We start from the raw sequence: 13,288 nt of genomic DNA on the forward strand, positions 1-13,288 counted from the left end.
ATTATCAAATCATCTAGGGTTACTTAAAGAGTAGACTTGTCCTCTGAATGTGATAGGCAGATTATCACACATATACTAAAGTTATTAAATGCTCATGCATTTTACAACTCAGCATGCATTTAATTAAAAGTGATTGTAAAAAGAGAAGTGGAGAGATACAATGAGTATGAAATATTTGAGACTATGGGTCAGGAAGCTCTGAGGTTACTAAATGCTGAATGGTGACAGTGGGGCTTTAGAGCCTAAAGTTAGAAAGTTCCCAGATGGCATTTGGATGGAAGCATGGACCCTTTTTATGTAACATGCCACTCGCGAGAGAGTAAGAAAACTCACGCACATGAGGATTTGGGGAACTTTCTCCTCAGGTCTAGATTGGTTAATTTATCTAGCACAGGGATATCTACTCTGTTTCGCTTCTATGTTTTCAAACTCTGAGTCAAAGACATCAGAGTTGGTTTTTTTCTTTGGGTGGCATTCCTGACTGACTGTCCCTTCAGATGGCAAAGGACACAGAAGATGCTAGAAACAGGGAATGTGAGTGAATTAGCAAACACTAAATGCAAGACACTTGAGAGATGGGGGATGGAATGTTGGGTTACATCAGATTATGTTGGGATGAGAGGAGATGTAAGAACAGAACAACATGCACAGACCAACATCATGGTGGGCAAACACGTCAGCTATAGTTGCCAGTTCTACAATGCTAGAGAGCTTGCTTGTCACAGGCCAGGGCTGTGCCAATCAAGACTTTTATTTATTTTTAATGTGCCAATCAAGACTTTTATTTTTATCTATGGTTCTTTATTTTCAAATTATATTCTTCGGTTTCTCTGTCCCAAACCACTAGCATTCTGTGGCTTTTAAAATAAGCTATTGCTAGGGACACACATTTCTAATAGCCTGATTCTTCTCTCTGTGTTTGGTGGATTGTAGCAAATGTCTGTCTTGGCTCCAACAATTAGGTGGTGTGGCCCATTTAAGGCATTCTGATGTTTAAATCTATATACTTGGGAAATAAATTAGGATATGATTATTATGCTCCAAATGTTGTTAGTTTTTGGTTGTTTCAATACTTATTTTCATTGTTACATATACATATACATATTTAGTAGTTTATGTGTACCTAAATTAAAGCATTGCACTTTTATATGCATATCATGAATTCTCTATATACATTTGCCCATATCTTAGCCAGATCAGGCTCTGATCACTCTATGCAAAACATTGTCTGATGTCTTAAAGTGGGCACCAGGCTTGTACCCAATCAGAAACTCTCACTAGTGAAAAAAAAGTGTGGGCTTCAAAAGAACTCAGAATTTCAAAAGGTCTCTCTTACTGGTGGACACTCTGCCAGCCTAAGACTGGAGGCTCACAAAGGTGCCTGTCACATGTCCTATCTGTCTCTTTTGATGTTAACTCATCCCCCCTTCTTTTTCCATAATGGTAAATGAGCCATATCCTTTCTATAGAGTCATCTCAAAGGCACAAACATATTCAAATGGCAAATGAAGTTTTTTGTCTGGATGGGGTTGAGTATGTAGATCATAATCCTTGGGTTTCAATATGTAAATGGTGCCTGGGGTTTAGCAACACTCAAACACCTGGCACTATTTAAGATCAATCTGTATAGGATGAGGAATGACATGCCACAGGTGAATAACCTTTTAAAGAATCACAAACACCTTCACAAACATGTGAAGACTAACCCATAATGATGTTCACTTTTCTCTTTTTCTCGGGATAGCAATGACTGCTAAGAAATAGATGATATTTTGGATATCTGGTCTACCTCACTGAGCTCAATCATCCAAACAATCACACTCATCTTAGCTATGATGAGATGTGATGGGAATAGTTGCTGACCTGAACCAACTCCACTTGCTGAAGCTTAATGTAGTGATGGGACTTAGTCCAGAGACATGGTTAAGGATACGGTGTGACTATACTTCCCTTTGAATTTATTCCTTCTTCCCCTTTCTAAGGGATATTCTATCAGAAATTCACTGCATCTCTGTTGGTGAAATCCTTGCCTTCTCCCAGCGAGAAGGGCAGCATTATGGTCAATCAATGATATGAAAGACAACGCTTCTTTAATTCATTTATACTCCATGCTGAAGGAATCTGAACCTTCAGCAAAAGCTACCAGGATTACAGAGTACTGTTGTACCATGACACCAAGTCCATCATTTTCTGAGCCACAGACTTGGAAGGAAACTGAGGACTCTGAACTTGGACCTTATCTCAGTAAATATTTTCATCAGCAACTCAGATATTTTGAAAGGGTTCACACAAGCCTGGAAGCAATAGTAGCACAAATGTTAGGTGACACTGCACTGGCAAAGCTGCTGAATTACCTGCACTTGAACTTCATGCTAGGGTCACCATTGGCTCTTCTACCTCATTACTTTTAGCATGTGGATATAACATAAGGGGAGTCATCTGAGCAGAACTACTTCAACTTTCATACTTGTTAGTAAAGTTCCCATGAACAGTCAATCATAACTGAAAGATGGTCTGAAATAGTAGTTCTCCAACCAGAGAGTGTTTCAGTAACTTACAGTTGGATATAGGTATTTGGGTAGGGGCGAGAAATGGCAGCTATCTTATAATGCATAGGACAGTCCCAGTGAAGGGAGAATCTTAAATGGCCAAAATGACTGTGTCTGAGAAACAAAGCTGCAACAAGTGAAATACATATAAAATTCTGTGTTGTTGCTTAAGCAATCAATTTCATGAGACTAGGACAGGAGAGAATTACCCCAAATGTAGTTCACAGATAGGCCTACACATTCTAGGTGACCATGATGTGACATGACCCAAGGGCTAAATGCTACTTTGACTACCAGATGGTGTCTGGATCAAGATGATAACCCCATTGAGATCTGTTCAAATTATCAGGGCAGAGTAAGATTTTTATTGAGTGCTAGTGAAGTGAAGCTATCAAGTTACAGGACAACTAGAAGGGGTGAAATGTATGGATATCCTGATTTTAGAGTTGTCTTCCATTCCTCTAATTCAACATTGCTGGTAATTTCAATACATAATTATATATAATGCAACTTTAGGTGTGAAAGAATGTGAGCAGACGTTGCCATAGTAAAAATGACTTGGACTAAAGTTCAACCTGCTCACAGACAGACCATGTTTTATCATTTCTATCCATCTACAATATCAGAGTGGTATCAAGCTACTTTGATGTCAATATTTAATTAGCAGAAGTGGCAAATTTTATCACATAGGGTTTTATTTAAGCCAACACAGTAATGTGGCAGTATCATGGACCTATCTGGAGGACTTGTTCTGACACTGATTGAATCATGGTCCATTAATGCCACTTCTAGCAAACCTGAAGCTAGTCTACAGTAAAAGAAACCGTGATGTAATCTGTGCTGGGCTTTAATGGCTATCTCAGATCAAGACAGATGATCAATATAGAAAACTGAGTTGTTAAAAAAAAATCAGTACCAACTGGGTTTGTGATGGTCTTTTCTGATGTCTTCAGTCTCAATATTTATGGAATATGAGTATATATTAGTTCCTAGCTATTTATTTTCATTTGATAAAAATGAAATCATAAGTATAAGCCAGAAGTGCCAACCTATTAAAGACAAACCCCAAGTAGGCACAAATCTTAATAATCTTTCTTGTCTAGTTTAACTGTTGAGCTATTTCTAGAAAAGACACAGAACTTAAAAACGTCGTTCATCTGAAATAGATGTTTTCGTCCTTCACTGTAGGTCAGAGATACACACTGGGTCACTTGGACGAATCTATTTGGAAATCTAATATAGAAAGACTGGCCAAGCAGTGGCCATGCGAGTTAAGCCCTGAAGTGTACATTGGGACCATGTAACACACAAAGGAAGCCAGAATCGTAGCTAGGAACTTAATTTCAGTGTTGATAAAGAAATTATCAAAGCAAACACCTCACTTCTTAATTTAGCTGGCTTTTGCAGATCAAACAGCATATGCGAGTTTCAAAAATAGTTAGCAGTTCCTCAGTTGAATTTTTGTTAAGCTGGATTCAACTCTGGGTATGAAAATTGCAAAAAGAGGAATGGAATATTTGAATAGTGCTTTCTGTTCCTTTAGATTTTGCTTTTCTGTTACTGAGGCAGTTCCTTAAATGCAGATCCCATTTTTAGCCCTGCTATTTAATACTATCCCTTTTGGCTTTATTTCAGTTTGTTTCTAGAGGTTTCCTTTAGCTAGGCTGAAGAGTGCATATCTATCATGTTTGTCATTTTGGTCAATAGGCTATCCATTATAAACATTCTTTAAGGCTATTACTCCTGAGTAGGTAACCAAGCTTTGGCTACCAAAACAAAGCCCCTTACTACAGGAGATTAAACATAATATTAGAGAGGTGCCATAAAACCATCATCATTATTATTTTGGTTATGTAGTGCTTTGGACTAAATTTAGGGGCATATGCTTTTCTCCTAATAAGATCTACACTACTCTGCAAAGTAGCCCTTTCTTCTCATTTCTCAGCTCACTCAGTAGCAAAGGGCTGCATGATGTGGCATGGTCACCCCAATATTTATATATCACCACTGATAAAGATAGCTTTCCAACTGCCTACAGATCCATGCACCTTAACGTTAAATGTTTGTAGCCATTTTAACTTCCTAGGGATTTGTTACCATGTCCTTAAACTTTGGTGAATATATTAAAGACCCAGATATAAGCACCATCATCTAGAAACTGCTAATTATTTTTGCCTTTAAAACAAAATGGAATCCAAATGTGACCAAGAATACAGGCAGACACAAAGGCAACCGAGCTTTTGTGCACAGAATCCATACAGCATGAGTATATGAGACGCAAGAAAGAGAATTAATAGACTCATTCTGATCCCTGTTGTTTCTGGGAGACACTTTGCTGGGTGTGCCTGGGCTGATGAAAATATTGTCTGGTGTCCCAGAATTTTGCTTGTCCTGGCTCCTTACAGCTCCACAAGCCTGGGTCAGAAATTCATTATTGCCTCCTTCCAAAAACATCTACCTTGACCATACCCACTGCCAACATGCCCTTCCCCACCTATACAGGGAACAGCACCCATCTCACTGTGAGAGGATGTTGATTAGGCCACAACCAGGCAGGCTGGAGAAGGGAGGTTGCAGGACCTGCTGTGGCTATGGGTGACCACATCCCATCTTCCCATCTCCCAAAGAGAACTGGGCATGGGGTAAACTTGAGGTGCTTCAAGTCTGCATTCCATAGCCCTGGAATTCTTGGGCGACATTGTACCTTTTCTTCATTGCTGATGTTTCGGGTGGAAGTTCTCCAGGTGATGGAGGGGATGGGGTCTCCTGAGGCTTCACAGGTCAGTGTGACTTGTTCCTCTAGCTCCATGGCTGTCTGATTCTCTACATAGGTGATTTTGGGTTTTGCTGAAAAGAAAAAAAAATCATTTTGATGAGTTTATCTGGTTATTTAGCTCTTGGGATTTAAGTGATAGCATGCACCCATTTTAAAAGTTTTCTTATTTACTAAATGTAAGTCTCAATTCTAGATATAGCAGGAGACAAAGATCTGCACCCCCAATGGTTCTGGCAACATTAAAATGATAGTCATAGACACATTCTCTGGAATAGTACAGACAGTAGGGTGCTTGAGGCCTGCTGCAGAAAAATACGTCCTTGGCTCAAGCCTTCACATGGAGATGGCTTTGGGGCTGGGCCATGAGGTTTCCAGCATCTCTGGGTGGAATGGAGTCATTCTAAGCCCAGAAAACTTCTTGAAGGAAAGCAAAGGTGCAAAAGGAAAGGGAGAAGGAGGTAGAAAAGGAGGTGTAAGGAGGAAAGAAAATGATAGCTAGCTAGCTAGATACACAGATACATAGGTGTTTCATGGAACGAGAAGACAACGTCCAGCAGCTGGTATTTTACCCACAAGTCACTGAGACCCCTGGCTGGAGTTTCATCAGAGTCATGGAGTGGTAACTGAACCCCAAGAAGATTAATCTAAGGGGATTCTAGAGTGGAGAAAACCTCGAGGAGAAGCCATTTTAGAAGCACCAGTCACATGCTGTAGGAAAGGGTGAGGGCAGGGAAGGGGAGGAACTGAGCTCAGTTAATTTTCAAATGTTTGGAGTAATGCAAGGAACACATGTAGTACAAGGCTGAATTAAATGCGAAAACATTAGAGAAAATTGAATTTTCCTAATTTAAAACAATTATACTCAGAAATTGCTGCACATTCCACTGAAGAGAAAAGATAAGGCTGTACGAACAACTTATTTCACTACTAGAGAGAAAGGCAAGGCAAGAGAGACACAAAGCCAGAGTGACAGGTGGCTTTGGAAATCACTACATTTATTTTATATTTAAATTCACAGTCACTGCAAGTCAGCTAAGAAAATATGGCCTGAGGACATATGAATTCAAGTCACCCATGTTGCTTCAACAAACAAAAATCTGTGACAAATGGTCTGCATTCAGATAAAATCACCTGAATGGTTCAAGTGGCTTCCCGAAGTTGCCACAAGACACTCAGCAAATTCTTTTGTCATGCTGGTACACACACATGTCAATCCAGCATGGCAAAATGATGTTGAGACAATGATTCCATCAGCTCTGGATGAAGCTTTCTGTAGGAATATTTTATGACTTACCTTGATAAAGATGCCTTGTAAGAGGTCACAACTTAAACCATATGGAATTAAGGTTTACTACTATCAAATTACAAGTTTTAGGGGGTAAGATAAAGCGTAGGCAAAATATGAGTTGACTCTCTAGGCTATTAAAGTGACCAGATGAAGAGGAATGGGAAAACAGACTTAAAAACAAAAACAAAACAGATTCTTTCAACAATGATTTGGGGGCTGGAGCTAGCCAGTGGTATGATGGCTGAATTTCTGGAAACTGTAACTCTGAGTCTGAGATTTAGACAGTCTTATGGACCCTTTCATGGCCCTCAGCACCTTGTCCCCTCAGTGAAAGCGTAACAGAGGAAGATCTGTTACCACCTATTGACACTTGGTTTATGTGTTTCTGACTCCTAGATGCCTACGAAGGCCATGTTGTCCAGGCATTTGGAAAGGGGGCTACATTCTTCTACAGTTTTATTAAACACAGTGGTGTCTGGTTTTTGTTTGTTTCTCCGGGGTCTCACTACACAGTTCTGAGTAGCCTATTAAGTTGCTTTGAGACCACTGTGGCCTCAAACTCACAGAGATCCACTTGCCTCTGCCTTGCAAAGTGCTGAGAATAAAAACATGTGCTGCCAACACACTATTTAAAAAAAGACAAATTTTGGTAACAAAGAGAGCTTTGATAGGCGTGATTTAGTCTCTCTCCCTGGAAGCAGCACGATTGTCAGCACTAGAGGAAGGCGGTGAATGCCTTGAGACATCACAGGTGTACAGGTCTGATTATGAAATGCCCCCACAAGCTCATACCTTTGAACATTTGTCCCTTGCTGGTGGTGCTGCTTGGAAAGGTTATGGCACTTTTAGGAGGGAGAACCTTGCTGAAGGAAGTACACCACTCAGCGTAGGCTTTGAGGTCTCATAGCCTGGCCCCACTTCCTGCTTCCTGTCTGCTTCTTGTGTGTAGATGAAATGTGATCTCTGCTTCCTGACTATCAGGAAGGCCTGCTGCTCCTGATGTCATGCTTTCCCACCATGATGGGCTGTGTCTCCTTTGGAACTGTAAACCAAAACAAGCCCTTTTCTTCTCTAAGTTATTTTTTTTTGGGGGGGGGATGAGGATTCTATCTAAGTAACTGAAAAAACCACAATAAAGATTTTCTAGATAATTACATGGAGACAGAAAACACTATTGGATAAATAGGAACATATATGCAGAGCATCTCGTGCTTGTAAAAGACTCCCTCCTTCTGCATGCTAGCACCAAGGGGGAATTTCTCCAAGTTTCATCTTTCCCATAGTGCCTTGCTCCAGTTTAAGCTCTGATCAGCCCCTGGAGTTTACACGCTTCTGTTATCTCTCTGCTTCCCTGAGACCTAGTGCTTCCAGTGGTTGCATATCTTCTTGTATGAGCTATTTTTCAGTGGCTGTAATAAAACCCCATGACCAAGACAATTCATAGAAGAAAGTGTTTGTTTTGAACCATAGTAGTAAGAGCAAAAAACTGAGAGCTCACATCTTTAAGCCAAGCAGAGAGAGCCAAATGGAAGCAAGGTAAGGAGATATACTCCCAAATCCTGCCCCCAGTGACTTACTTCCAACAGCAGGAACATACTTTCTAAACTTCCCCAAACAGTGCCACCAACTATGGGCCAAGTGTCCAAATGCCTGAGCCCACGGGGAACATTTTTCATTCAAATCACTACCTGTGACTAGTCCACAGTTCTTCAGTTTGCCACTCAGCAACAGCCCAGCCCCATCCTGCCAAGATTCTGCGAGTCTTATCTAAGGAGAATCCTCCTTTAGCCCTTTGGTTGTCTCTCACTGTCTTTTGCCATCATTCGCAAGAGCTGTTTAGTTACAGGAGTCAGGGAAACAAGACTTCTGCCTCCCACTGCACATGCCTCAGCTCATGGCACCATGAGATCTCAAGATCATTAGCACAGGCTTTACAGTATCTGCAGAGGCAAAAATAATTTTTCAGAAGGACCCACAAAGAACAGTGATGGAACCTCAGTGCCAAGGTAGAATCCAGCTTAAAGAAAGGAGCCCTAGGCTCTTTCCAGCCCTAGCTCTAACTAGGGCTCTGTATCCAGAGCAGGTCCCTATCACAGGGTGCCATTCAGTTATAATCACAACAGTTTCTGCTCCAGTCATGTTCTTTGTATACTGACTGCCACCCTTTCTGAAGCCATCGGAGGTCTCATCTCTTCTTTGCTACACAAGGTGTAGGCCTCTTTCCTCTTCAACATCATCAAGCTTTGCTATTGCTGAGTAAACCTTCTCAGTCCACCTCAGGGATGACCCATGGCAGCAATCTAGAAGGGAAAGGCTACATAGTGAAGAAGATTCCCTAACCATCTGTCTCCCAACCACCACAGTTCTTCAGGCTCTCTCACTTCATAATAGATGTTTCAACCAATGGAGACCAACAAAAGGAGGAGGGTAAGGAGGATTAGATGGTGGAAAGGAGAGAGAAAGGAGAGAGGCAGGAGCTCAAAAAAGCCAGATGAACTCTTTTTGTGGCATTCTGGAGGAGGCTGATCCTGAATTTGATACACCTGCTACAGGTCCATGATTTCCTTGTGATGTCCTTAAGAGCCCAGCCACCTCTGCTCTGCCTGCCCCACTGTGCAGTCTGGAGAACACTCTAGCGGTCTTGGGAAATAAATGGTGTGTGTGTGTGTGTGTGTGTGTGTGTGTGTGTGTGTGATATGCAGATACACAGGAGTATAGGAACGTAGGATATATGTGTTCACTCAGGATAAAGACTGGGAAGGCATATCCTGTCTTACATGTTTCTTCATCCTAATTTCTCTTTTCCTTACCACTTCCTCTGGGCCTTACCCATTCTGCTCACTCTCCCATGGCCCCACTTAACTCCTCGTTCACTCATTACTGTCCTTCCTGCATGAGTCAGTCATTAGCACCAAAGGGGCCTGGGAGAGGAACAAGAACTGTACTAATCTGACCCTGCTAGAGCTGAGTATATTCCGCAGAGAAGCTTCTCGAGTGCTAGATTATGACCCTACGAAGTTACACAACTGCAAAGCAGAGATCACAAAAAGTTTGGCAACAGTAAAATATTTCTGGACATGAAAAGACCATGAATTAATTCAAAATCAAATGCGTAACAAATCTGAGTTGCTTGTGGCAGTGTTTGCCCATGTCGCACTGTGTGACTTCACTGCAGCCTTGGTTCTGGAGGCTCAGCATGTATATGCCATCCACCACACAACGCCAACAAACACTGGCTGCAAAGCCTCGGCTCGGATTCAAGACTATTGTATGTTATGAATTGTAGTGTTTTTACTACACATGCAAAGTTTTCTGCTCTTACAGAAACATAATGGCTTAATTATGTAAAACAACAACTTCAAATATTTTCCTACCACCATTCCTCAGTATGTAAGTATCAAATTAGTGTGTCTTTGGATAGTATTGTGTCAGAATGTGTGATTTTAAAAATTGCTATTTGAGTTGCTGACTTGAGTTTCACAGAAAAATTATTCAATGGGTTTTGGCTTGGGATTGGAGACAGAATTTCCAACAATTTCTGAAATGGTCCTAAACAAATTTCTGCCATTTTATACTGTGTATTTATGCAAAGTGGTGTTCTCAGCCTTGATGATTACAAAACAAAAACATCAAGAACACTGAAGACAGTCTGTGTCCTGTAATAACAAATATTCAGCCAAGATTTAATTCTTTATTAAATCAACAAGCAAGCCCAACTCATTGGTATGCAGCTATGCTTTCAGTTTTTAATAAGCGGAAAATCATATGTATACCAAAACCATAATTTTGAAATAAGACTGTTTAAAAATTTCTCAGGTAAACAAAAGGAGTTGCAAGTGTAAAACATCTAGAGAACCCATGAGCAACATAGTGGTCCAGAGTCAGCACAACATCTCTCATATTCCTATCCATTCCCTAGGCCTTGGACAGTTAGCATAGATGCCAGCTGGCTGCATGGAGATGCAGCCCCTTCTGATATCCCAGGATATGGACTGAGAAGTCAATCTCATGGGCTCCTGGTAAGGAGCACCTGAGCTTCCTGTGGCATTCGCAAAATAGGAACAATAACTGGGCTACCTCAAAGGGCCGTGGTAAGGATTGAAAAGGCTGATTTGAGGCTATGTGGCATGGCATGGGAACAAATGTACCTTCTGCACTCTGGGTATCGTTGCTATATCACTTGATAGGGACAATGCTTTAAATGTTTCTCAGAGACAAGTGAGGGTAATGGGGTCCCAGGACCATCTCCTATTGCAGGGATCATGCTTCAGTCAAATGCACTCATGGCTATTCCTTCAATTATTCAACTGCTCCTGCCAACTGTCCTAGGTGCTAGAGGCATGCGTGTGAGCCAGACAGGCAGCGTCCCTGTCCACAGCAGCTCTCATGCAACACTGCATTTTCCTCTACTCTGCCTAGGGCAAGTAATGCCTGAAGCACTTGTCCCACCATTCTACATTTCAAGCAGTGCATCATTTTGATGACTAACCGATGCCAGACAGGAAAGAAAATCTTTTCCTATAAAACAGCATCATGCTGTTGCTATGGAGTCATTATAGGGGGCTGTCATTTAAAATGTCAGTGTTGGACATCTACCCATGACTGAGAATCCACTGATGGGAACAGACTCCATGAGATTTTATTTTAAACTTGGCAATGGCCAGATTCACAGCAAACACTCAAATGGGTAATTAGGATCAACACTATCTATTTTCTTTTGTTTGTTTATCTCTATCTTTCTGTTCTCAGGGTCCAATTCTACTTATCTCTCTAGCCACTGTATCTAGGTGGAAAGGTTCTCAATATTTCTTAAATGAAGGTATAAATTAACAAACACACCTGCCCTTCTCTATAATCTAGAAAAAACAATGATGTCGATTGGGGAGACTAATCTGAAGTAGAGAGAAAACAGCATCAATAATGGCTCTTTATAGGCTAGGAAGACAGCTCACTCAGTAAAGTGTTTGCTTTTCAAACATGAGGATCTTAGTCTGAACCTCAGACCCAAATTAAAAAAAAAATGGTTTAGCTGGCCATACTTGTAATTCTAGCACTTGGTGAGGTGAAAACAGACAGATCCTTGGAGCTTGCTGCTAGCTAGCAGAGGTATTTTAGCAAGCAACAGCTCAAAGAGACCCCCATCTTCCCAAACAAGGGATTGGCACCTGAGGAATCACCACCAAGTTTGACCATTGGTTTGCATCCTCATGACATACATGTGCAGCTGCACACACATATACACGCAAACATGCGTGCACACACATGCACATATGCATGTTTCTCATGAAGTTTAGTGTTTCTTCTCATGATGTGTTTGCAGACCCAGCTGTGGTCAGTGAACAGAGGATCTGGGCCATTGGCATAAAAGCACCTGATTTTCATCAGTTTGTTTACATACAGTTCTCCCTTAGAGTAAACCAGCAGGTCCCAACCCTGGCTCCTCGGGGTACATTTTAGCAGCTGAGAGGGACAGGTACCAGAGAGGTCTCTCCAGCCTCCAGCTAACCAGCATAGTTTACAATGCAGCAGTTTAACTGTGCCTTTTAGACAAATAAACAGAGATCTTTGGGAGCCACAAGGGTGCATATTTCTTCGCGATAAATCCCCCTTTGCACAAGCAAGCTAAAAATGCATTTCAATTCTGAAATACCTGGAAGTTTGCTGAATTTACAAAGAAAAAAAATGAGTAGAGTCGGGGAAGCTTTTCCTGTGACTTTTCTATGACAGTGGCACACAGGCCAGTAGAGGAGGCAGAAAAGGTAAGACAACCAGCCAGGCACGGATACTTACTAAGGGATCGTGAGGTGAGTCTGGAGCTGTATAGAAGATCAGGGACAAAGCAATGTATAAGACAGCCAATATTCCCCCAATATACTTTGAATGCTGATTGAGACAGGAGATAAGCAATCCCCCAAACAAACTTGTCAAGAGGGTTAGTTCAGGAACTTTCAGGTGCACAGAAAAGACAATGAGTCCTGAAGGCTGCAGTAGGAAGGTAGCCTGGATAGGGAGAGGCAACAGCAGACTGGTGAAGAAAGGGTTAATGGGGAAGATGTGGTAGAGCTGAAGTCTGAGTAATGACAAGAAGAAGCTCAGAATAGACCCTTCCAGGTCTTTTTATCTCCCCTTTCTTTCATAAGATTCCCTGCACTCTGCCCGAAGTTTGGCTCTGAGTCTCAGCATCTGCTTTAATACCCTACTGGGTAGAGTCTTTCAGAGGCCCTCTGTGGTAGGTTCTTGTCTTGTTCCTTGTTTTCACCTTCTTTTAATGTCTATCCTGTTTGCCTTTCCAAATGAGGATTGAGCATCTTACCCAGGGTCCTCCTTCTTGCTTAGTTTCTTTAGGTGTACAGAGTTTAGTATGCAAGGAGAACAACAGAACCAAAATATCTGAGCCAAGGGGTCTTTTCTGAGACTTATACTCCAACCAAAGACCATTCATGGAGATAACCTAGAACTCCTGCACAGAAGTAGCCTGTGGCAGCTCAGTCTCCACATGGCTCCCTAGTAAGGGGAACAGGAACTGCCTGACATGACCTCAGTGGCTGGCTCTTTGATCACCTCCCCCTGAGGAGAGGGCCGCTTTACCAGGCCACAGAAAGGAATACTATGAAAGACAGTCCTGATGAGACCTGATAGACTAGGGTCAGATGGAAGGGTAGGTGGTCCTCCCCT

General features: G+C 41.7%; 1 protein-coding gene across 28 annotated transcripts in view; it reads right to left on the reverse strand.

Moving 5' to 3' along the window:
- Positions 1-13,288, reverse strand: part of Ncam1 (neural cell adhesion molecule 1) — a 297,496-nt gene that overhangs the window by 47,346 nt on the left and 236,862 nt on the right. For all 28 annotated transcript variants that reach the window (XM_060373424.1, XM_060373429.1, XM_060373427.1 and 25 more), the window contains exon 8: positions 5,254-5,396. In XM_060373424.1, the coding sequence (XP_060229407.1) occupies positions 5,254-5,396 (143 nt within the window). The remainder of the gene's footprint in view (positions 1-5,253; positions 5,397-13,288) is intronic.

The sequence above is a fragment of the Meriones unguiculatus genome, chromosome 1 (genome assembly GCF_030254825.1).
Source record: "Meriones unguiculatus strain TT.TT164.6M chromosome 1, Bangor_MerUng_6.1, whole genome shotgun sequence".
NCBI lineage: Eukaryota > Metazoa > Chordata > Mammalia > Rodentia > Muridae > Meriones > Meriones unguiculatus.